Raw genomic sequence first — 26,325 nt, 5'->3', positions numbered from 1 at the left:
TGTGACAAATGTCATGTAGTGGTGTACATGCTGCTGCTGTTCCTGCTGGTGAAGGCGAATGACCAACCCAGTGGGCTGTCACAGTTATATAGTCTTTGGTTTGCCCACTTCCACTTGTCCACATATCTGTGGTTAAGTGTACAGTGGGCAGAATGGCATTTTTGAGCCCAATTACTACATTTATACGAATGTTTTGATATAGTTGCGGAATAGCTTTACGGGAAAAATGGTGTCGCGATGGAATTTTGTAACGGGGACACAAAACATCAATTAACTGTGAAAAACCAGCTGCGTTTATTGTGGATATTGGACGCAGATCTAACACTAGCATAGTAGCCATGGTGTCTATGATCCGCTTTGCGACTAGGTGACTGCTGTCATATTTGCTTCCTCTAGCAAAAGATTGTTTCACAGTTAATTGTTGTAAAGTAGTAGTAGTGCTCTTTTTCTTGGCCTTCTTATGGGATGAAGATCCACCCACAACAACAGTAGCAGCAGTGGGACTAATGCTCAAACATTCTTCAGAGGAATCAATTATAGTGCAGGAGTCATTGAGCCTTACCAAGTGGGATGCGGGGCTAACTCCGATCGCTACTGAGGATATTGATGAGGACGGTGTTGTGAGTGTAGATTGCAGACGTCGGGATGTAGGTGACAGAAGCTAGCTGATGATGGAGTGCTTGTTATTTTTTTGCCATAACTTTCAGCTTTTCCCAAAACCTTGCCATGAACTCTCGTCAAATGGCGTAACATGGATGAGGTTCCAAGATGGTTAAGGTCCCTCCCTTGACTGACTGTGGTTTGACATGCACTACAAATGGCTATACAACTGTTGTCAGGATTTGGGTAGAAATAATTCCACACATAAGAAGTGGCTTTTTGGTTTTATTCCCAGGCATGACAATGGGCTTCTTCTTGTGACGTGCCAGAACTGCTGCCACTGGTGCAGGACAACCTCATCTTCATCAACATCCTCATTAGCGCTCTTGTCGCCTACACAAATTTCCACCTCATCCTCTTCTAATTCCAAAGTGGCATCCTCAATTGGAGTATCACCGGCTACACTCGGGCTGTTCAGGCACACATCAGCAGAAATGCTGAAAAGGCCCTTCTTTATGGGTAAACTATCAGAATGGTCACGATTACACATACCACTCGTGGATGGACTCTCCTCAGGGATTGGTGTCATTTCTGATTCTGAGCATACATTTTCCTCTAATGCCTTACTGTTTTCTTGCAGCTCGGCTTACACACGTAACAGTAGTTGTGCACCACTTTTAGACTCCAAATTACTTGGTCTTGCTTGGTCACGAGTGACCTTACAAGAAGAAGGCTCTGTATCCTTTTTAGATCTCACACTAATGAAGAAAGGCGAAGGCCTAATTCTTTTTTTGCCACTGCGTGTTTAGAATGGAATGTTGTTAATTTTTTTTTTCGCGGCAGGTAACTTTTCATTAGTTACAGCTCTTTTACTCTTCAACACGGTAAAAGCTTTTTTGTGTGTGTTTTTTCCCCTGACTTAAAAGGACTATGTACTTTTACATAGGCTTTACCAGATGACGTACAGGGAAGACTACCATCACGACTGGTGCCAGCAGCTGCTTGCTGATCCTACTCATATGTGGACTGCTGCGAATCCATTTTAATGAGACCCAAAGCACCTGTAGTGCAAATTCAGAAATATATAGTGCTGGTATATAATAAATTCAGAACCAGAAAATAGATTTTTTTTATCAAAGGGGGGAATATCAGACACCCCAAACACTTGTAGTGCAAATTCAGAAATATATAGTGCTGGTATATAATAATTTCAACACCAGAAAATAGATTTTTTGGAACGGGAATATGTCACACCCCAAGCACTTGTAGTGCAAAATCAGAAATATATACTGCTGGTATATAATAATTTTGAACACAAGAAAATAGCTTTTTTCAAAAAAGGGGAATATCTGACACCCCAAGCACTTGTAGTGCAAATTCAGAAAGAAATTATGCTTGTATATTAGAATTTCTGCAGGAAGAAAATAGTTTCTTTAGGAGGGAATATGACACCCCAAACAGTTTGTAATGTTTGGAAAAATGCCTCCTCTATACTCCTCTCTTCCTGCTCAAACAACTGCTCTCTTCCCGCTGTAATAACTGTTCTCTCCCTGCTCTAATCCTGCAACCTAACCCTTCTCTCTCCCTCTGTCAAATGGTGCTGGATTGCTGTGGAGGCGGATATTTATGCATTTGAAACATCGCGAGAACCGAGCTCCGAGATCCGACGATGTCACGATGACGTTTTGCCTCGTTTTCAATTCTGAATTGGCGGGAGAGTACCGAGCCTGCTCGGCTCGGTACTTGGATACCTGAAGTTAGGGCGGGTTCGGTTCTCGGGGAACCAAGCCCGCCCATCTCTAATATAAATGCATGCAAGCAAGGAGAGTTATACAGACAGATATAAGAAGATAAAAGTTACAGACAGATAATGTATAAGCTTACTGTGGAGTGGTTATGTCCTCTGGGCTCCAGGTGTACGAGAAGTCCCCAGCTTCCAAGTGTGTATGTGGTGTCATCGAAAGAGAGTGATTTGTCTGTTTCAATGGCTTATAAACCGTTACCCAGAATACATTACTTCAGGTGGGGCTTGTAACCTATATCACACCCACGCAACTAGACACTGCCTGCAATGATGACCCACTGCTCTGTGTTTCTCAGCTATGACTTTCTTTCCAGTGAGCACGTTTTTCCTTTGTTTGCAATGCTCTTTGCCAAAGGCCACCTGCAAGACAATTTCTTTGGTGGAAATGCTCTGGCTTTCAGTTCATATCTTAATGTGCGCCTAAGTTCGGCGCATGTAAACAGCAGTGGAATGCTAACGGCATTATGCGTGGCTAAAGCTCCGCCCACCGCAACTGCATCATCAGCGGCGATATAGGAGCTCCTTCACAGTGGTATTTTGAAGGTGCACATGTGATTGTGAAGGGGCACTGTATTATTAAGAAGGGGCTTATGTGATTGTGAAGGAGCACAATACTATTATAAAGGGGCACATGTGATTATGAAGGGGACAGTGTTTGTCACACGCCGGTCTCCCGCGGCTTCTGGCCAGGAGCCGGCGCACTTACCCCTGACCGCCGCTTTTATCCCTGACTGCCGCTCTGTCATTCCATCGGCGGTTCTGCACATGCACAGAATCACCAGCCTTTTTAAAACCCTCCTTCCTCTGTCATTCGTGATTATTATGACAGCCCTATATTAGGCTCCCCCTCACATTACTCTGCGCTGGTTCTTTCAGTCAGCGTCCTGTGCTGGAAGCAGCTCCCTGTGCTCTTGTGATTCCTGTGATACTGTGCTCCCTGTGCTTCTGTGATCCTGCATTCCGGTGGTAACAGCCGCAGATCATCTCACTCATTCCACTCCTCAGTGGTAACAACCGCAGATCATTGCACTCATTCCACTGCTCAGTGGAAACAGCCGCAGATCATTGTCCTCTCCATTCACGGCCGCAGATCACAACCGCAGTTCATCGCACTCAATTCTATTCCTCCGTGGTAATGGCTGCAGATCATCACACGCTATTCTACTCCTCAGTGGTGATGGCCGTAGATCATTATATCTTATTCCACTTCTCAGTGGTATCTCTAATGCAGATAACAGCATCCTGTACTTCCCCCTTGAGGGGCAACATTCAGTAATCCTTCGCTCTGTCTCACACGGTTCACTGGGAACTTGCCTGGGGGGCCGCGACCTACAGAGTGGAAGCCGCAAAGTCCAAATTCCCTTGCGGGGATCCCTGGCAAAAACCTTCCGCTCTGTTAGACTCCGCGCCTCTACAAGTCCTGCCGATCCCAGCTGAACCCGCAAGGATCCAATCCATCCTCGTTGATACGTGACATTAAGAACCAGCCATGACGGATCCTGATAGAGAACCTTCGGCCAAGGATTTACTTCAACATCTCGTTGGTAGACTAGAGCGTCAAGATGCTGTTCCAATTCAGCTACTACAATGTATGCAGACGTTGGCTACCTGTTTGGACGCTCTACAGGTAGCTCCTCCACCTCCACCAGCTCAGCCTCAAACTCAGGCTTCAGAGGTACTCCCTGCCGCATCCTCCACTTTGCGTTTGCCTACCCCCTCTAAATTTGATGGTGATCCAATGGCTTGCCGGGGTTTTTTAAACCAATGCTCCATCCAATTTGAGCTTCTGCCACAGAATTTTCCCACATCTAAATCTAAAGTGGCTTACATTGTCTCCTTCCTGTCTGGGCAAGCATTAGCGTGGGCCTCCCCTCTGTGGGAACGCAATGACAATATCCTAAATTATGCTTCTGCCTTTATCTCAGCGTTCCGGAGGATCTTCGACGAACCCGGACGAGTTACCTCCGCGGCTCTAGCATCCTGAGACTACGCCAGGGTTCATGCTCAGTGGCACAATACGTTATTGAATTTCGGATCCTCTCTTCTGAACTCCAGTGGAATTACGAAGCTCTAGTTGCTGCTTTCTGGCAGGGACTTTCAGATAAGGTAAAGTACGCTCTTTCCTCTCAAGAACTGCTGGCCACCTTAGACGCCCTGATTTCTCTCTGTAATAGGGTGGATCTTCGTTTTCGGGAAAGATCATCAGAGAAGGAACCCCCCAGAGGTTCTTCCTTCAGGTTGGCTCCTTGCTTTCAACATCCTAGCCCTCCTGATGAACCCATGCAACTCGGCCGCTCTCATTTAACTCCTGACGAGAGGGAAAGAAGAATGAAGAATAAATTGTGCATATACTGTGGGGAATCTGGGCATCTCCTGAGTTCTTGTCCTAAACGGTCGGGAAACGACAGATCGTAGCCTGCTCGGAGGAGGTCAGGTTAGGGACTTTTAGACTTTTACTTCCTCTCCAAACTCCTCCTTGGGTCTAACTTGTTCTTTCCCTGTTATCTTACATTGGCCTACTGGATCCGCCCATTCCAACACTTCACTGGATTCTGGAGCAGCTGGAAACTTCATCTCTCAATCTTTGGTGGCTCAAGTTAGCCCTGCCTTCTGTTCCTTTAAAGAAACCAGTGGTCATTACCGGTATTGACGGATCCCGTCTCTCTAATGGTCTTATCCATTGGCGCACAAAATTACTTTCCCTGCAAATAGGGGCTTTGAATTGGGAAAAAAAATTCATTCTTCCTTTAACTACTAGTGCACTTATCCTTGGACTACCGTGGCTCCACTTACATTCCACACCTGGGGGTAAATGTATTGCATACTCTAGTTAGCGATGTTAGGGAATAAATGTTTAAAGTGATAGACTGTAAAATGCAAATAGACTAGTTGAAACTGGATTCTTGGCGGGAAAGTCGGAGCAAATCCCCTGGAGAGTTGACCCCCACCTTTGGATATTTTGGTTTGAACTGGCCTATGACCTGCAGTACACTGGACCTTCCTGAAGCCTGGACCAATAGAAGCAAGCCACATCATCTGCATTGTTTTACTGTATTCACTGACTGCATATAAGCAGGGGCTCTGGGCTTAGTGACCAGTCTTCTTTGACCACAGCCTTCAGACCTGAATGACTGTTCACTGGATCCAGAGCGCCTGCGATAAGTAACGGCTGTACTTGTTTTATTATTAAATTACTTTGTGCTTTGGAACCACACATCGGGATTCGACAATCGTTATTGGATAGCGACAAAATGTGCATAACAATGTGATAAAGAAATTAGAATTAGTGTGTACAGAATAAAAAAGGAAAAGAAAGATCCCCTTATTAGGTCCTCATTCTCTAAATTTCAGATTCATATTTTTAATATAATATATGCTTAACATTACATATCCTTTAGCACAAATGGTTCTTTTGCTATTGTTCTTCACAACGCAGTGCTAATATAATCAATCTAAGGATAGTGATATTTGTTGGTAATACATTCTACCTGCTTCAAATTAATTGCAAATAGTCTTGGTGGGCTTTTTTCACTAAACGGCATTGGCTATTAGGTGAGATCACAGACAACTAAGTGTACATGTAGTCAATGAAATATAGTGAAAATAGCCCTCCAAGACTGTGAAGAATAATAACAAAAGAACCATTTGTGCTAGAGGATATGTAATGTTAAGCAGTAGGGGAGAGTTAAGACAGTGAGTAATATTTAGACCAGCTACATTTAATATGTCCAAATTCCATTAAATACTGGAACAACAATAAACAACAGAACAATACGTAATTATATAGTCCAGGGAATAAGGGACAATAACTGTATAAAAGATCTAAATGGCATTAAACACCACCTAGAGGTCATATTGATCAACAATTATATTAATAACTGCTATTGATTGAGTTCTGTATGTGATATATTGGCAAATGCGAATAAAGTTGGATTGTAATCTGATACCATTAAAGTTCTAACAACTATTGGTTGCTACACACACTACATATGTATCTTAAATTATAAGTAAAATAACTATCAACAAATTGAAAATGGTTAAAATTATAATAAAGAGAATGTGATTACTGATGTTGCTAATTATTATTAGTTGTGCAATATTTTACCTAGTTTATGTCAAGCACTATTTACTAACATCAGCAGCAGTGATCTGGAAAAAAACATAAAAGGACATAAAGCTAGTTATGCACTTGGGAGGTATCTCTGTGTTAATTTGGAGCTGAAACGGTTTCTGATATTGTATATTGTTCTGGGAGTGCACCGCTTTAATAGAATTTGAGGGATTAATACCAGTAGAAAGTAATAATACCTTAAGACATATCAGGTGTGAATATCTCTGTTTATTTTAAATGTACAAGAATTAATCAATGATGTGTTTCAAGATTTCCTGGGTAAATTTGTCATTGTGTATCTGGACAATATACTAATTTATTCTCCTTTTCTTGAATTACATTGGCTTCATGTAAAAAAGGTCCTTCTGAAATTTCAGGAGCATCAGTTGTTTGCCAAAGTGGAAAAATGCGAATTTGAAGTTGCCAGGGTTGCCAACCTTGAATACATTATCAATTTTCAGAATTTTCTATAGATTTCCGTGAATACAGGCCATACTAGATTGGGTTCATCACACCAACCTTAAAGCCATGCAAAGGTTCCTAGGTTTTGCCAACTACTATAGAAGGTTTATTTGTTCTTTCTCTGTCTTGGTTGCACCAATCACTGCCCTGATCAAAAAAGGGGATGACACAGCAGTTTGGTCACCTAAAGACTTGGTAACTTTTGCTGCCTTGAAAAAAGTGTTTATCTCTGCTCCAGTGCTTCGCCACCCTAACCCAGAATGACTTTTCATCATCAAGGTAGATGCTCCTGATGTCGATGCTGGAGCCATCCTCTCTCAAGTGGATCCTAGGGATAAGAGGCTATATCCCTGTGCCTTCCTTTCTAGTAAGTTTTCACTTGCAACATAGGTAATTAAGAACTTCCTGCTATTAAATGGGCCTTTAAAGACTGGAGACATTAGATGGAAGGAGCCACCCATAAAGTCACAGTTTTTACTGACTACAAAAATTTGTTATATATTAAGTCAGTCAAAAAGTTAATTCCAGACAGGCATGTTGGTCATTGTTCGGCTTAATTTTGTTATCACCTTCAGACCTGGTTCGGAAATCCTTAAAGCTGATGCTTTATCCCAAAGGTTACTTTCTAGGCAAGATCAAAGTAGTAAGAATATAACCATAGCTCCTGCTTCTTCAATTTTAGCTGGTCTCACGCAGGACCTCTCTACTCAACTGTCACAGGTCCAACATCAAGCTTTTCCAGAGACTCCGGCTCGACTTTTGCAGGTTCCTGAAGTTCTTAGAAAAGCTATCCTTTTCGAGCTTCATTCCTGCAAAATCTCGGGTAATCCTGGTATTTTTAAAACATTGAAATTGCTTTCCTGTTCAGTCTGGTGACCATCTGTGAAACATGATGTTAAGGAATTTGTTTCGTCCTGTGAAATCTGTGCCAGAAACAAAACCCCAAGAAAGGTTCCTTCCGGTCAACTCTTGCCTCTTTCTATACCCAGTAAACCTTGGACCCATATTTCGATGGATTTTGTCGTAAAACTACCCTTTGGAAAACGGACATAATACTATCTGGGTCATTGTTTATAATTTCAGTAAGATGGCTCATTTTGTCCCTCTCACCTAATTGTCCACTTCTAAATCCTTGGCCCCTCTTTTTATTTTACATGTATTCAGACTCTACAGATTGCCCTTCGATATAGTCTCGAACAGATGATCTCAATTTGTGGCTCAGATTTGAAAATATTTTTGCTCTTTTCTGGGTATTAATCTAAGTTTATTCTCTGCCTACAACCCTCAATCCAATCGGCAGACTGAAAGAGTCAATCAGACTTTCGAACAATATATATTATGTTATATTTACAAATTTCACAATAACTGGGCCGAATATTTACTGTGGGCAGAATTTGCATACAACTCCTGTCATTCTCCACCCTTCTTTTGCGTATTTGTTCAGCATCTTAGAGCTAATTCATTAGACCATCCCATGTCCACTAATCTTAGTGAAGTACGAAATACCACTCTACGTTTTAAATCTATCTGGAGAAAGACTAATTTTGCCTTGTTACACTCATCTTTTCACTCAAAGTTCATCTCGGACTAACACCATAGCGCATGTACTTTTAAAGAAGGTGATAGGGTCTAGTTGTCCACCCAAAGTATCAGACTCTGGCAACCATCTAGGAAATTTGGACCCAGATACATTTGTCTTTTTAAGATTATTGAAATGGTGAATCCTGTTGCCATCCGTTTGGGTCTTCCCAGATCATTGAAAATTCTTAACACTTTTCACTGTTCTCTTAAGCCTGTTGTTTTTTCTACAGTTTGGCCCAAGCCTTCTTCTAAACCTCCTCTGGTAATTGTCGATGGGCACTAAGAATTTGTGGTTGAGGTAATTCTATATATGAAATGCTTTCAAGGGCCCTACTCATTATTTAGTCCATTGAAGAGGTTATGAATTTCTGCAAGAAACCTTCATGCAGTAAATTTGAAAAGGGCTTTTTATAAGCAGTTTCATGTTTCATAACAAACACAGATCTAGGGGTTCTTTAGCCTCTCCTCAAGGGGGGGGTTACTGTTCTGAGCCACACTACTCACTGTGAAATCCTTCTTGCAGGCAACTTTCTCCGCCTGCCTGTTGGTGAGCCGTCGCACTGCTTACGACGGTTCACACTGGTTGTTGTCCTGGCTGTTGCCAGGGTGTAGTTTCCTGTCGGGCTTACAGCCCCTTCATTCCCGATTGGTTGCCTAGCAGCCAGGACGCTCAAATCAGGGATTGCATTCCCATGATTGCAATCACTAATGGCTGAGGGGGGGGGGGGAAGCATTGTGATTGGTTGTCCCTGCCAGTTATAGCATTTTTGCCCTGCATTACGTTTAGCCTGCTGCGTTGTTGATTTCATATTCTGTTGGATTACCTGTTGCCTAACCTTATCCCTTGATATTCCTTGTCTGCTGCCCATCTCTACCTTGGCTTTGTTATTTGGACCTTCCTTGCTCGCTGCCTGCCCTGACATTCTGGCATGACCTTGATATTCCTGTTCTCTACATGCTCTTAAATATATATGTCGATACTGGTTATTCTGTGTGTACCGTCTAGTATACAGCCTTCATAATCCATCGCTACCTGGTTTCTAAGATAACATCTTGCTACTCCGAGTACAAGACATGTGGCCTTCCGAGTACCTTTAAGAATATTGCCGTCTATGGGAAAAGAGGCTTGCTATAGGTGAAGACCTTTAATTGCCTTGTTCTACGAGTTTATCTAGTTTCCACTGGGAGCCATAACAAAATATAGAAGATTTTAGACTGTAAAAATCAATATCTAGCGATCAGTGTAATGTACATACACAATAATGTGTTTACAACACAGACCAGACAAAATATCTATCTATTTTATTACTGTTATATTTAAAAAAGTTTCTCCAGATCTGGTTTAGGACCTCCTGCCCAAAGGAGATAGATACAGCTGTAAAACATACCCTGCTGGCTGGTGAAGCGTGAAAGAAAGTTTTTTAACTAGCATAAATATATTTTAAAATGTGTATTTTAATTTGAAAATCAAAAAGACTTCATCTTTTGTTCTTAAGATACCAGAATCATTTTCCAAAATTCCAAGAGGTATGTTTCCTAGTATTTTTGTTTTAATCCCATTTTATTTGATTTCTGCCTTGTAACCACTTACTTACTGTATGTATAATGTTTATAATATTTTTTTTTATAAAGAACTTGACTATATTATTTTATATTAAATATAAACTTTACACTTCTGTGTTTGAGCTCAGATTTATAACCTATACCAACAAATATTGCTCATAAGTATAAACATTTAAATATCATGTTGCCGAGACCTGTTGGATTTATTTCACTATAGATTAATTCGGTAACATACTGGGGGTGTCCTACCCCTCTTTTTGATTATATTACTCTATAGAATTGTGGTGGTAGAAGTGAGTTATAATAGGAGATTATAATAAGAGTGGTGTTATGATCTACGAGATGTATATATATATATATATATATATAAGTTAACCCGTGCATGATACTCATGAATTCTAGTCAAATCAAGCTACTTAAGGTGTTAAAAAGGTTCTTGTCATGCATTTGGGCCTAGCCCAGGCCTCCTCAGGGGAAGAGCGTTACTTCCCGACGTAAGTGCCCTTTTTTAACGTGGTTTTGTCCACATGTCACCACCTCATCATTCTTCTCCATCACCTCATCCTTCATTTTCATCGCCACATCTATCCAGATGTCTATCCAGACACAGGGATCTCTCTCAGCGGTCCTGAGTATCACACTCCTCTCACTCTGTCACCCCCGGCAACCACCAACCACTCCCCACTGTCAACCCCAACAACCACCAACCACTCCCAACTGTCACTTCTCCTTCAATAAATATATATATATATTTTTTTAAAATCTTTATAAACACTTTTAACAATTAACAAATTAAAAACATTTTAGTATACCAAATTTCAGCCCTTTCTGAATTTTTTCCCCACACACACTAAGAATTTAGTAGGTCAGTGTATAACTCCGCCCAGCAGGTGGCGCTGCAGCGTGGTTTTATTTTTTCCACACACACACAAACACACGCCACTAGGCATTTATATTATAGATATATATATTTGCAGTTATAAGGGAATGGAGATATTACTTCCTCCTGACGAAGTTGGCTTACAACAAAACGCGTAGAGGATTAGAGCATTACATCAGCTGTATGTCTGCTAACTACGGACTACATACCGTGTTCGTGTGATTTTATGTGCTGTTTTACAGGAATTTATCTGGTACATGCATAATCACAGTTGTCTTTTACCATTAAAGTAGGATAATGCACTATGTAAGCGCCCCTCTCTGTTTGATTTTATATATATATATATATATATATATATATATGATAATTTTGTGCCCTGCAGGAGGTTACTACCTTATAAATTGTCCGCATGGCCAGGCACATGATAGCCCAGTAAGCATGTCACCAGGGTGCCCTGCCAGCCCGAATGCTCAGAAGACATTTTTTTTTTGTGTGGGCAACATGACTACAAAGAGATTTCACTGCGAATATGCCCAAACTCAGGCAAGTGGGCTCTGGAGATCCTGGCACCAGCCTTCTGAGTGGCATTAATGCTTTCAGATCCACACACATCACAAGCAACCTGGCAGAAGGTAGCTGTAAGTTACTGATAATACATACACATGCACATCAGTGGGTTGGACTTAAGTAGTGTTGTTAACCTCTTATTTATCGTTTCTAAGCCACTTTGTCCTAAAAACGGCTCCAAATCCCATTTGACATACATTTTCATATTCCATAGACAAAGGTCGTCAGTAAATTAAGAAAAAAATGTTCTGTGAAAATGTATTCAGTCTTTGTTGCCCTGCTGCTGCCGTATCACAGCGTGTTGGGTAATACAAAGAGGCACATCCAGCACAATACCAGAGCTCTACCTCAGCCTCACAGGAAGCGGCGCTGCCCTACGTAGTCCAGTCACCACGGTGATCAGCTAACACGTATCAGCCAATCAACACTCTCGGGGGCTGAGTTACGAAGACTACGTATTCGTAGTAGTAGAACGCGATGACGCAGGTGACGCACAGCTTCCAAGATGGCGACGGCCAATGAGGGTGGTGGTGCGGCAGGTTTAAAGAGGGTGCACCTTGGCATCCCGGAGGCTGTCTTTGTGGTGAGAGTCGAATCTGTTTCCATGTTGCTTCTACGGCTCTATGCGAGTTTGAGAAGGGGATTGGCGGGCAGGCTAAGTCCGTGAGATAATCGGAGGCCTCTGTCAGGAGGCTGCCATCATGGTTGCCTAGGCGGCCGTATCCTTACAAGGCATCATCTGCAGCCTGCTCAACCCATGCTGCAGAATGCTGCTCCTCCCTCTAGCTCTGTAGTATGGGCTCTGTAGTCGCACCTTCCAGTGCTAGATGTAAAGTAGATCTCTTTTATTTAAAATGTGACATCCCCCAGTTCTCTGATTTAGGTGATTGCAATTCTTTGCTTCATTTTTTTCGGTGATTTTATACAACACACTTGTACCTGTTGTGTCCACTTGCCTTTTACAAACCACCTAGATGGGATTATTACCACTTGGAAATGTGAGCATACTAGTGGACTAGATATTAATTTACTTTCCAAAGCTTGTAAGCAGCAATTCACTTCAATATCTGATTTCTTTTTAAATTAACATAGGTAAGGTATTTTAGTGTATTAGATGTACTGTTTTATAAATGTAATGATTTAATAGACAATGTGGTCTGTTTTTCACATTTCTGTCAGTAATTCTAAATATAGTGTGTGGTTGATGAGAGATTAAATTTGACCAGTTACATTTTTGTAATTTTAAGCAATCGAGGGTGAACATTTTCAGCAACTGATGTGAAGTGTATTTTCACTATGAAATCTCATTATTGTTCTACAAACAATGGAGGGAGGAGGGATTTGTGAAAATTAGTGCAGATAAAAACTGGTACTGCAAATAGAAACCAAGGGGTTTTCGTAAATGTCCTCAAATTGCGACCAGTGTGAATGTGGCCTGTTTTAAAGCTTGTCATGTTTTTCTGTTTTGAATTGATTATTCTGGTTGACAGGTGAACTCCACTTTGGTCAAATAACTTGAACAATTGTGTTTTGAGGCTTTTAACCTGCTCATTTCACATTTAATTTGCCAGCAGATGAGTTAGTGACTATGGCAACTGGACAAGCTAAATGCCTATAAAAGATAAACAAATGTGAGTGGTTATATGTAAACACAAAGTCAAACCATTACAAGTGTTTGATGCATATTGGAATCTTTTGTTAGGATTGAACATGATGCATTTTATTTGTCATTGAATTGGGAGGCTACAAAAAGTGTTTATTTGCAGTTTACAAAATATCCTAAGCAAGTGTCTTCTGTTTTGAATCAATAATAAATTCAGAAGTCCCTTAGATTACTTCTCTTTTGTTTGAAGATTGAGCTAACTTTCTTTTTTTGTCTTCCAAAAATTAACTTTATAGTTTCCATTGAGTGTCTGTCATTCTTACTTTTATCGGTCGATTACTGCATTGGGTCATTGGTAGGCTGTGAACACGCCGTATAGTGGTGATATCACCGGAGTGTACTGCCCACAGCAAATCAGTTTTGGCAAGCGGCAGCAGGGAGTGTGATACCAGAAGGTTGCATATAGATTTGAGGGAGTTGGAAAAATGAATTACAGAGGGAGGGGGGAGAGCAGGTCAGCACACATGCAGCAAGTGAGGGGTGGGGTTAATAAAATATTTTATTCTGCATGTTAATTGGACTGTCAGGTGGCAAACTGTTATTTCACACCATCAACTTTTTGTGTGTTTTTGGAGTGTTCTCCCCAGCACCTATTTCATGGGTGCTCCACCCGGGTATTTTTACTTGCCACCTGGCTTTTGGAGCCCAGCAGAATCCTGTTCTAATAGGAGAAACAATAGTTTATTCTCTTATAGCAGGCACTATGTGAGCACTACAGCCAGCAGTGTGTGTGTTAGACCACTGACCAACTGTCTGACCAGTCCTGGCAGGTGTGGGAAATAACCTCCAATGTTTTTCAGTATTATTGCAAGTATAACAACTGCCCCGACCCGGCTATTTTTTAATGCCACCTGACTGGCAAAACTTTCTGGGGAGAACACTGTTTTGTAATTTATACATGATTGCATAATCTGTTGTAAATGCCAATCAAATGCATAAATGGATTTGCCAGGTTTACAAACATACACTTTTTTAGGGGGAAATTTAATTTCCGGCGGTGTAGCGTGGAGACATTGCACTGCGCACATTGCAGCCAATTACGTTAAAGTTATCCAATCATTTTCTGTGTGAGGAAAATTGAGCGAAGATTTATGTCAAATCTCCGCTACAATGACACTTTGCGGCTGCTAGAAATCTAACAGTGTGTGCGTGTAGACAAATGTTATATTTCTGGTAAGGGGTTTGTCTGTTTTAGACGTAGTGCTCCGAAGTCTATTTCACTAAATGATTTTCAGCAGCATTAACTTGCTGTTTTTGTTCCCATTTCATTCTGAATTGTAAAACTCTGTATATGTGTATGTATGTATATATATGTATATATATGTATATATATATATATATATATATATATATATATATATATATATATATATATATATATATATAGTATGTGTGTGTTCTCTCTCTATCATATATAAATTTCTTTTTTTATACAATACTCACACACTTCTTACTAACTTCGGTATAGACCAGGCTTGCATCAGCCCAAGCCATTGATCTCCTGATTAATGTAACTGTTGGGTATAAATTGAGTCTGTGATAGGAAAGCAAATTTCTTCATGACTTTATTAAACATAAATCTCTTTGGGACATATCAATATTGTTCTAAAAATATCTATTTTCAAGTTGGGGGGGGGGGGGGGGTTCTCTGTCTATAAGCAAAGCATTTAACTTTGCATTAATTAACATATGTGCTCACATTATATGAAAAATCCTTAATAGGACAGCACCTGAAGGAGGCCAGAAGATGACAGATATCTCGTAGTTATTGCTATGTGTATCAGAAAACCCTTATAATAATCCTTTTATGAGGCAAAAATCGTTATCACTTCCAATCCTCTTATGCTTATTGCACCGTGTAAATTTGAGCATTGTCAATCTTTCTCCAGTGTTTGATTACAGCGCTAGCAACTATTCTAATATCAAATTAATTTATCCTGATGTAGGAAGATGTGGATTCCTTTATGAAGAAAGCTGGAAATGAGACGGCTGATGCAGTACTCAAGAAATTGGATGAGCAGTATCAAAAATATAAATTTATGGAATTAAATCTCTCTCAGAAGAAAAGGAGGTATGGTTTTGTTTGACAAGATTCCGCATCTTGCTGGTGTGGAGATTGTATAACAATATGCAACTTACACTTATTTTCCTTCTCTCTTAAAGGCTAAAAAATCAAATCCCAGAAATTAAACAGACTTTAGAAATTTTAAAGCATATGCAGAAGAAAAAGGTACTATTTTAAGGCACTGTTTTTCCTTATCCATGTGCTTTCTGCATGTTTTCAAAATGTTACATTCTTTGTATTTTACATATTATCCTTTAGCAAGCACCACCAATTTATGCAGAACTTTACAGATAGATAATACCTAATCATTACATCTATCTCTGCCTCATTAGAGCTTAGTCTAGTTCACTACTAAACAAATACACATGGGATTCATTTTGTTAGAAGCTAATTAGCATACTAGTATATTTTTGATTTGTGGACAGCCTACAAACTCCTAGATAGTGGTTTGGTTGGAATTGAACCCCTGGCCGCAGTGCTGTGTGGCAAAAGTGCTAACCACTGTGCATCATACTACCCAAATTACATTATTCCTCTTAAAACCACTCATTTTTTCATGTATTGTAGCATGTATGGAACAATGCAATAACCAGTGATCTCTGCATTTACTTGTATTTTAAATTGTAAATCCTTTTTGGCAGGGCACTACTGAGCCAATGGAAACACGGTTTTTACTGGCGGATAACCTACATTGTAAAGCATTAGTACCACCTACAGACAAAGTCTGCTTGTGGCTTGGGGTGAGTATGGCAGTGAACAAAGTACATATTAAAATATTTTAAAATTGTATAGTTTTATTACTTTTTATAACTTGTTTAGTATCACATGGGCAATATATCGTTAATGGGTTCCATGTAAAAAAAATAAAATCGTCTTTAATACAGTGTGTGATTGTGAGGGGGGGGGGGGGGGGGGATACTCAATCGGACATATTTCTGGTTTATGGGGTTGGGGTAATAGAAATACCCTTCCCCTCGGTGCTATGTCAATCATTGTAATTCCCCAGGCTATTGCTATGGTGCACACTCCCTAGTGTGGTGGAGAATCAAGGTATAAGAAACCTAAAGTTTACATCCACACATGTAATTTAAATCTGAACTATATGTATTTAAAGACTACATTGACTCCCCCACTCTCATCTCGCTCCCCTTCGATCTGTTCTTAACGCTGCCGCTAGGCTTATTTTCCTTTCTCGACGCTCCTCTTCTGTCTCCCCCTCTATCTAGCCCTTCACTGGCTCCCATTCCCCTTCAGAATCCTCTTTAAGCTCCTCACACTCACCTATAAGGCCCTCGCCAACTCCACTGCGCCCTCCTCTCTATTTATGCTCCATCCCGCCCTCTCCGTTCTGCCTCTGACCGTCGCCTCTCTTCCCCCCCCTTATAACCTCCTCCCACGCGCGTTTTCAGGACTTCACCCGCGCTGCCCCCTTCCACTTGAACAAGCTCCCTCCATCAGAACCTCCCCTAATCTGTCCAGTTTCAAACGGGCCCTAAAAACCCACCATTTTCTTAAAGCCTTTCAGTCTCCCACTTAACTTCCTACCTTATCTTCTGCGTCCGTCCCCCTACTCTCCCTCTCTCCCCTGCGTCTTTGTCTATCCACCCCTCCCCTTAGATTGTACGCTCCTCTGAGCAGGGCCTTCTCTCCTCCTGTTTCCACCACTTCTAACTCTGCTCTCCAGTTACTTAGCCCTCTTCCTCGAGGGTCCTCCACCCCCTGTCCCCTCTCGCTCCCTCCTCCCCCCTCTGGGGGTCTCCCTGTCTTCCGCACCCTCCTTCTTTGGCACCGTCATTTGCGGATCCTCCCTCCCCCTTCCCCGCCCTCTCTAGCTGTGCATTGAGCTTACTGAGTTACTGTGCTTACTGTTTACTGTACTGTGCTGTTTCCCATTGTGTTGTAATTCGTTTGTCCCTGTACGGCGCTACGGACACCTTGTGGCGCTTTTATAAATAAAAATTAATAATACATTCACTTATTTTAAGTAATGAAAACCCACATTGCGCCAGATCAGAGTGGTATAAAAATTAACTATTTCTGGGTGCACACTCCTGATATTTGTGATAGTGTGATAATACAGCATAAACAAAGTACCAATTGGTGTATTTCCTGGGTGATCTCTGTGATAGTCTTTCATAGTTCTCACCATACAAAGATGCTCCAGGCCTGGCCAACCTGTGGCTCTCCAGATATTGTGAAACTACAAGACAAAGCACACCTTTCCAGCTATTACTTTCAAAGCCTGCTGGAGCATGTAGTTGCACAACACCTGGAGAGCCACATGTTGGACAGGACTGGCCTAAGTCTCTTCCTTCACATTTTGCCTTTGAGAGGTGCTGGCTACTGTTTTGTTTTGGTTTTTTTAAAAAGAACAAAAAAAACACATTTCTCTTTCATCCATCTGGGGCACACTGCTTAACCATGGGGTTGAGTAGGTAGGGAGGAGTTTTGGCACCTGAATAGTTAACTTTTGAGCTGCTGACAGGCCACTCCCCCTGCCAACCCCCACAGGAACTCAGTTTAATGTAGGTGCCCAAAGAGTTGGGCTGAAGATTAAAGAGCTGCAGAACAGTGCATTAAAAATTCACTGTTAGGTTTTTATTTTATTTTAAAATGTGTTTTTTTTTTTTTTTTTTTTTTACTTTATAGTACAGACGGGTGTCCTCTGTAATACAGTAGCCATTCTGGAAAGTCTGCAGCTGCTGACAGGCTTCTCTCGAAGTATATTTTATACTCTCTATATGTAGATAGGGAAGTAGATTCTGGGCACATTTTGGGGGAAGAGCATAATATTTATAAGAGATTATTGCTCTCTCATTGACAGAAATGCTATCTTTTGACTTGTTCATAGATTAGTTAGTTTTTGCTGTGTAAATATCTTGTGTGTATGTGCCTATACTCTTTGCTGTGTGGTAGCTTTATTTTCTGTTAAAAATGTCTGGGAAAAGTAAAAAAACACGTGTCAAGTATTATACCTGTATCAAATTAAACACTAAATTATCTGGTGAACATCAGGACCCCCAGGGGTGTTTTGTGCTTGGACGTCAGTTGCGGTGCAGCCTAAAGATGGCTCCACTCCGGGATCCTCCTGAGTGGGTGGCTGTTTTGACACAGGGGGTTGGTACCCTGGTTAAGCTATTATCAAAGCCAGCTAAGATTCCAGCGGTAACAGCGGTGTTGCCTTCTACCTCTGGAATGGTATCCTCCATTAGTTCAGGCGTTTCTTCGGAGATGACAGGTTCTTTGTCCTCGGGTATCTTCCCCTGTGGGGGAGCCTGGGTGTCTGCAGTGGTAAAAGGTCTGCATCAATTAAACCATTTGTTAGAGAACCTTAGACATTTACCTAGGAGTAAGACATAGATCAGCAAATCTGCTTTTTCTCTTGTCTGACTCAGAGGGATCCTCCGAAGAGGAAGTGAACTGTTAGAGGACTCTGATCCCTCATTAGTGGAATCAGGAGCGTTCTAGATATCAAGGTATGGACGATCTGGTAAAAGCAGTACGTCAGACCTTGGCTTTTGGAGATGTGGAAGAGACTAGGTCTCTTAGACCAGTCTCTTTTTAGGAAGGAGTCAAGACAGGCGATTTGTTTCCCTCCCTCTGCAGAGTTGAGAGAGAGTGCAGCGGCTTCTTCAAAACAGCCAGACAAAGGGTTTGCTATGCCCAAAAAGTATGGGTCATTATATCCTCTGCAGGAGGAGGATATGGCCCGCTGGGAACAGGTGGCGAAGGTAGATACTCCAGTGGCGAGGTTAGTCCGCCAGACTATGTTGCCGGTACCAGGCGCAGCTTTACAGGTTCCGACTGATCGTGAGTTGGAAACTTTTTGGAAGTTGGACTTTACAGCTGCTGGTACAAGTTTTAGACCAGCATTTTCATCTGCTTGGGTTGCCAGGGCGATGGAAGCATGGGCTGGGATGTGCTTTGCAGGATTCGGAGCTGCTTCCCATGGCTATGCACCTGAAGGAAGCCGCAGGTTACGTGTATGAAGTGGCCCAGTATTCAGCATCCATTTCTTCTATTTCGGCTACAGCTGTAGCAGCCAGAAGATCATTATGGTTGAGATCTTGGGATGCGGATGTGGAAGATCGTTGGTATCCCTTCCTTTACGCTAGTGGAGTGTTAATTGGTCCAGAATTGGACTGCATGATTTCGCAGGCAACTGGGGGAATGTTACTTTTTGCCTGTTAATACTCCAAGGTCTAGGTGCCTGAAGTTTGGTTCCTTCAGACAGCCCTTTCGAGGGGGCGTGTCTGGCAGAGGTCAGCCGGTAAGATCAAGATCTTCTGGAGGTAGGAGACAATCTCTTCAGGGAAGATCGGCCTCATCCTCCACTTCTGGACGACCATCCTCCAAGCTTCCGGATAGACCGACAGCATAATGCTCTTCCTCCTCTGTTGGAGGTGGGGTGGGGGGACATCTGGTGCTGTTCAGAGATCAGTGGGCAGAGTCATCGGTGGACAGATGGATTCAGGTAATCATGACAAGAGGTAACATGATAGATTTGGTGGGGCCAGCTCCTCACAGATTTCTGTAACCAGTTTGTCCAGTCACCCACACAAAACAGGCAATGCTCCTCCACTGTGTCGATTCGCTTCTTTCACAGGGAGTTATTGTAAGGGTTCCGGAGGATCAAAAGAAGCAGGGGGTTTTACTCCAACCTCTTTTTGGTTCAGAAGCAGGATGGCTTGTTCAGGCCAGTATTGAACCTCAAGCAGTTAAATAGTCACTCAGTTCAGGGCTCTTCCATTCGGGCTTGCAACAGCACCAAGGGTGTTTACAAAGATTATGGCAGTAATGGCGGCTTTTCCTTAATGCCAGAGGGGTGCAAATAGTGCCCTATCTGGACGATTTGTTAATAAAAGCTGCATCAGCGCAGCTGCTGGAACAACATTTGCAATTTACCATGCAGGTTCTGGAGAGACATGGTTGGCTCCTGAACCGCCCGAAGTCAGAGTTGATACCTTGTCAAAGGATGTCAACCTGGGACTAATAATGGACACGGCATGTCAGATTTTTCTTCCAGAGGACAAGAAAAGGTCTCTGCAAGAGGTGACTAACGGGGTTCTGTCCTGCAGGAGGCCGTTGGTCCTTCTATGCATGAAACTATTAGGAAAGATGGTAGTGTCTTTCGAGACTCTCCCTTACGGCATGGTCCACTCTCTGTGTTTTCAATGGGACATGTTGAAGTGGACAGGGTGCCATCTGCAGTTAGATCGTCGGCTGGTGTTATCTCCGGAGGCGAGACTGTCCCTCGCAAGCCACCATCTGAGAGACTATCTGATGAAAGGCAGGTCTTTTGCATCGTGGCCTTGGATCTTCGTATCCATGGACGCCAGTCTCAGAGGGTGGGGGGCAGTGGCCCTTCATCTGAGACTACAGGAACTTTGGTCAGTACAATAGTCTGCTCTACCCATAAATGATCTAGAACTGATGGCCATGTTGAAGGCATTGCAAGGAGAACAGCGTGTCCTACAGGGAAGGCCGATTCGCATTCAGTCCGACAATGTCAGTGTCGTGCATAAACGAGCAAGGAGTGCAGGAGCAATGGAAGTGACATTTCAGATTTTGGCCTGGGCCGAAAAATGCGTTTCCGTGCTGTCGGTAGTCTTTATTCCAGGAATTCAGAACTGGCAAGCGGATTATCTAAGCTGGCACGAAGTTCTGTCGGGAGAATGGGCTCTTCATCCAGAAGTTTTTCAGTTGTTGGTAGACAGGTGTGGACTTCCAGGTGGAGATCTGATGGCGTTGCGTCACAACAGGAAGGTTACAGAATTTCACGCAAGGGCAAGAGATCCCCTGGTAATGGTAGTGGATGTGTTGACAATGCCATGGGACTTCAGGTTAGGTTATCTGTTTCCTCCCCTATCAATGATTCCCAGGGTCCTTCGGAGAGTCAAACGGGGTCGCCCAGTCATTCTGGTGGCTCCAGCTTGGCCACGAATAGTCTGGTACCCAGAAATTCTTCTTATGGCAGTATGTCCGGGTATTCGGTTACCTCTTCAGGGACCATTCTTGCATCAGGATCTAGCCCGGCTGAATTTAACGGCATGGCTTTTGAGGCCAGTCTGTGTAAATCCAGAGGGTTTTCGTCGAGGGTTATTGATGCTTTCATCAAAGCTAGGAAGCCAGTTTCGGCTCGTATTTACCACCGGATCTGGCGTGTATATATCAAATGGTGTAGGAATAGTGACTGCAGTTCAGAGTTGTTTCATCTTGCAAGGTTCCTTTCGTTTCTAAAAGATGGCTTGGATGGAGGTCTTCGATTAAGATCTATAAAGGTTCAGGTGTCAGCACTTTCTGTGTATTTTCACAGATGTTTGGATGAGATTCCAGATGTTAAGAATTTTTTTTTTTTTTTTTACAGAAAGTTCTTCATATCCAACCTCCCTATGTTCCACCCACGGCTCCTTGGGATCTTCATTTGGTCCTTAATATGCTGCAGGAGTCTCCGTTTGAACCGTTAGTCGGCAGAGTTACGGTTCCTAACTTGGAAGGTAGTTTTCTTTTTGCTATTGCCTCAGCTCGGAGGGTGCCTGAGCTTGGGGGGCTTTGTCTTGTCGTGAACCTTATCTGGTCTTTCATGATAGAGCAGTTCTTCGAGCAATTCCATCATTCCTTCCTAAGGTGGTGTCTGGTTTCCATGCAAACCAGGAGTTAGTTCCTGTGTTCACAGAGGATCCTCGGGGAACATGAGATTTCTGGATGTGGTTAGAGCTCTACGAATTTATGTCAAGACAACTGCAAAAAATTGTAGGACAGATTATTTATCTTGTTTGATTTCTCGAGACGTGGTGGACCAGCGTCTAAGCAATCTATTGCTAGGTGGCTTACTCTGACTATTAAGCAAGCTTATGTCAGTGCTAACCGTCCTGTGCCGGAGTGTATTGTTGCCCATTCTGTTGGGGTGTCTTGCGCTGCACGAAATGGGGCCTAAGCGGATCAGTTATGCAGAGCAGCCACCTGGTCCTCGGTCCATTTTTTTACAAAATTTTACCAATTCAATGTCTGTGTCTTCTGATGCCTCGTTTGGCCGTAGTGCTCTACGTGCTGGGCTATGTGAGCGGTCCCACCCTTCAAGGGGGCTGTTTTAGTAGGTCCCCATGGTTAAGCAGTGTCCCCCAAATGGATGAGAGGATTGATACTTGCAATCGGTTTCTCTGATTCCATCTGGGGGACACTGCGATCCCTTTCTTCTGTGTGTTCTTGGTTGATTGGCTTATCTTCTTGGGGCTTTTTAATCAAACTTAGTTCCTGTGGAGGTTGGGAGGGAGAGGGGCCTGTCGGCAGCTCAAAAGTTAACTATTTAGGTGTCAAAACTCCTCCCTACCTACTCAACCCCATGGTTAAGCAGTGTCCCCCAGATGGAAACAGAGAAACCAATTTTATCGTAAGTATAAATCCTCTTTATTAACACTATCAAATACAAAAAAGAAACCGATAAATCCCCCAAGTATAGAATATATACAATCAAAATGCTATTTATAATGCAGTGATTACAAGTAAATGCAGGTGTAGAATAAAAATAAATTGAATCTTTTTGATGCTTGGTTTTTATTTTAATTACTTGAAAAATAAAGGCTACAAGAAAAGAGGGATATAGAGAGGCGAGGGAGATAGTTACTGCTCGGACACTTGACTTTTTTTATTTTTTATTCCGTTTATAGTTATGAAATATCTTGGAGTAGATTTAGGTTTAATAATGAGAGATTATAGGTTGCATGTTACATATTAATGCTTAGGTAACTTTCTGTTAAGCGTTTTTTTTGTGTTGAGTGTTTTGGGCTGTTTCTCCATATGCATATTTCATAAAAAAAATCAATACTGCTGCATTTAAAATTGAAAGGAGAAGGTGTTCCAAATATCCAGACGCATATCTTAGACTGTATTTTAGTTGAGTGACCTTAGTAGTATCTCTTCAAATAAGTTTGAATATATAGCTTTGTCATATTTTGAAGAATAAAACAGATACTTGGGTCGCTGTAATCCAGATAAATAACAGTACATTTTGGGATATAGTTATAGAGTAGCATAGTTTAAACTTTATTTAAAAAAAAAAAAAGAGATTAAAAAATATATATCTAATATTAACTATTAATAGGATTTACTGTATTCAGTTGGGTAACATAAGAAATTATAGTAATTTTTAGTCTTGCATAGCATAAACCTGAAATATTTCCTGGATGAGAAAGTTCAGTTATCTTCCACTAGTTAAGCCGTTAAACACATTTCTGAATGGATAATTTGTGTAATCTTTAGAATTGAATTAACCATCCTAGTATAGAGCAGGTATACATTTTAATGGCTAAACATCCCACGTATTGTCAGGCGCATGCTCGCTTGGTGTCTAAGAATTTTTATTAAATGAAACTATAGTTGCCAGTTTTTAGCACATTGACTGACTCAGAATGATTGCGAGATATGTGCCACAGGACACTGACAGGACATGCTACCTCTATAGCTACTTTTAAATGTCTGTGGCGTTTTAGCAGCTGCACAGATATGATTGATTCTTCAAGTTTAATTTATATCTGAGCTTCTATAGGCTGCTTACGTTCAGAAGTATTTAACCTTGTAACACATTTTTCTCATTTTTAGGCCAACGTAATGCTTGAGTATGATATTGATGACGCTCAGGCTTTGTTAGAGAAGAATTTGGCAACAGCTACAAGAAACCTTGTATCCACAGAAGAGGACCTTGACTTCCTGCGGGACCAGTTCACCACCACAGAAGTCAGTATCCTTTTTGCAGATATTTATTCTTTCTAAGTAAAGGTAAAGTGGTCAAAAAAAAAAAATATAATTTTTTTTTTCTAATATTAAATATTCTTCTCAAATTGCCATTCTGAATAGTGCTTGGTGCTGGATGTTCTAATTCCACCTGGCAGCAAGTGCGTGGAACAGTAAGGCTTGTGGAGTAGAGGCAGTTTTCACTGATCAGCCACAACATTAAAACCAATAACATAAACGAATAACATTGATTGCAATGGCATCTTTCAAGGAAGTTGTGTTGGAAGCAGGAAGTATGGGCAAGCGTAAGGATATTGGTGAGTTGATCAGGGTCAGATTGTGATGTCAGAGCATCTCCAAAACAGCAGGTCTTGTGCGATGTTCCCGATATGCAATGATTAATATGTACCAAAAGTGGTCCACGGAATAACTGGTGAACTGACAACAGGGTCATGGATGCCTAAGGCTCATTGATGTGCAAAGCCAGCTCACAGAAGAGCTACTGTAGCACAAATTGCTGAAGGTTAATGCTGGCTATGATATAAAGATTTCAGAATACACAGTGCGTTGCAGATTGCTGCGTATAGTAGCCACAGACTAGTCAGCATGACCATGCTCACTCCTGTTCACCACGGAGTGCCAGGAGTGGACCATGGAGCACTGGAAGAAGGTGGCCTGGTCTGATGAATCACATTTTCTTTTACATGACGTGGGTAGCGTTTACCTAGGGAAGAGATGGCACCAGGATGCACTATGGGAGAAGGCAAACCGGTAGAGGCAGTCTGATGCTCTGGGCAATGTTCTGGGAAACCTTGGGTCCTAGAATTCATGTGGATGTTATTTTGACATATACCTCTTACCTAAACATTGTTTCGGACCAAGGACACCCCGTCATGGCAACGGTATTTCCTGATGGCAGTTGCCTCTTTCAGCAGGATAATGCGCCCTGCCACACTACAAAAAATTGTTCAGTAATGGTTTGAGGAACATGAGAGTTCAAAGTGACTTGACCTCCAAATTCCCCAGGTCTCAATCCGATCGAGCATCTGTGGAATGTGCTGGAAAACAAGTTCGATCCATGGAGGCTCCGCCTTGCAACTTACATGTCTTAAAGGATCTGCTGCTAACGTCTTGGTGCCAGATACCACAGGACACTTTCAGAGCTGTTGTGGCGTCCATCCCTTGATGGGTCATAGCTGTTTTGTTGACACAAGGGGGCCTACAAATTATTAGGCAGCTGGTTTTAATGTTGTGGCTGTTCCGTGTAAATGGGACACAAAGGATTTCCACTGTTCCCTCTCCTCTTGAAATGACTATTGCTTGCTTTGACTGTGATCTATTGTGTAAAGTTTGAATTGGATAGGTGGTATTCAAAGGTTTTAGCAGCTCTACTGCAAACGCATGCTCTTTCCACCCATCCCTGTCAAAAGCAGCAGCCACCATTTAAAACAGTGTAGAAATGACCGGGTGTATTACCCCATTAACAGGAAAGTCCAATTTTGAACAAGGCTCTATGATTTTACCAGCCCAATCTCTGTTCCTTCAAGCTGGGAAGGTCATAGCACAGGGAGTCCTTTCTTGTATCTCTCGTAGAGCTCAATAGCAGCACCCTCTCCTTCTCTTCCAAAACATTTACTTATACTTTTAAGTGATATAACCTGTTTGTTCATCTGTGGTTTCTTGCTTTGTGTAGTAAAGGCTTTTTTGTTTTATTTAATGTAATTTGTTTACAGGTACCTGCCAAAATAAAAAAAAAATTAAAAGCTTTTTCCTTAACACGTTTTTCAGATATGGCTAGAGTTTATAATTGGGATGTAAAAAGAAGAAACAAGGATGATGTCTCTAAAAGCAAAGCATAAATGATCCTCTTTTAAAAGTTTCCAGACACTGATTGTTTTAGATGAATCCCCAGTAGATATCTGGGCATTTGGGATGGGAGTTCACTCATGCGTTTTTGTTTTGTTTTTTTATTTTATTTAATTGTATAATCCAATTTCCTGCATGCCTCAAGGTATACAGCATTCAAACTATGTAAAAATATGATCCTCTTTTGCCCACTGAATAAATTTGACCTGAATAAGAAATTGTACTTGTCTGTAGGAAGGTTTCAACACTATTTGTAAGAGCTCTAATAAATCCACTAAAGGTTTTTCTGGACTTCATAATGATTTTGCCTACTCACAGGCCTTATTAATATTGTTGGTGCGTTGGAATCGTGAAACATTAAACAGAAACCATATTTAATGTAGAATGGTGAGGCAATAATATTTTAAATGTCCTGTACAAATGTGATTGTCTG

General features: G+C 41.7%; 1 protein-coding gene across 1 annotated transcript; it reads left to right on the top strand.

The window, feature by feature from the left end:
- The first annotated feature begins 12,043 nt into the window (after positions 1–12,043).
- VBP1 (VHL binding protein 1) lies at positions 12,044–26,110 on the top strand. The gene is made up of 6 exons (XM_075184357.1): positions 12,044–12,151; positions 15,178–15,302; positions 15,395–15,461; positions 15,938–16,036; positions 23,895–24,033; positions 25,815–26,110. Exons 1-6 carry the CDS (start codon positions 12,074–12,076, stop codon positions 25,883–25,885), a joined length of 579 nt encoding a protein of 192 aa, XP_075040458.1. The 5' UTR covers positions 12,044–12,073; the 3' UTR covers positions 25,886–26,110.
- Positions 26,111–26,325: the final 215 nt, after the last annotated feature.

The sequence above is a fragment of the Mixophyes fleayi genome, chromosome 9 (genome assembly GCF_038048845.1).
Source record: "Mixophyes fleayi isolate aMixFle1 chromosome 9, aMixFle1.hap1, whole genome shotgun sequence".
NCBI lineage: Eukaryota > Metazoa > Chordata > Amphibia > Anura > Limnodynastidae > Mixophyes > Mixophyes fleayi.
Note: the sequence above shows the minus strand (reverse complement) of the source record. Positions and strands in the feature narration are given on the sequence as shown.

Bases quoted from the DNA above. Each gene is read 5' to 3' on its own strand.
- VBP1 (XM_075184357.1), top strand. From the start codon at position 12,074: ATGGCGACGGCCAATGAGGGTGGTGGTGCGGCAGGTTTAAAGAGGGTG. The intron at 15,462-15,937 runs GTACTATTTTAA...CCTTTTTGGCAG, and splicing joins AGCATATGCAGAAGAAAAAG to GGCACTACTGAGCCAATGGA. The intron at 24,034-25,814 runs GTATCCTTTTTG...CACGTTTTTCAG, and splicing joins GTTCACCACCACAGAAGTCA to ATATGGCTAGAGTTTATAAT.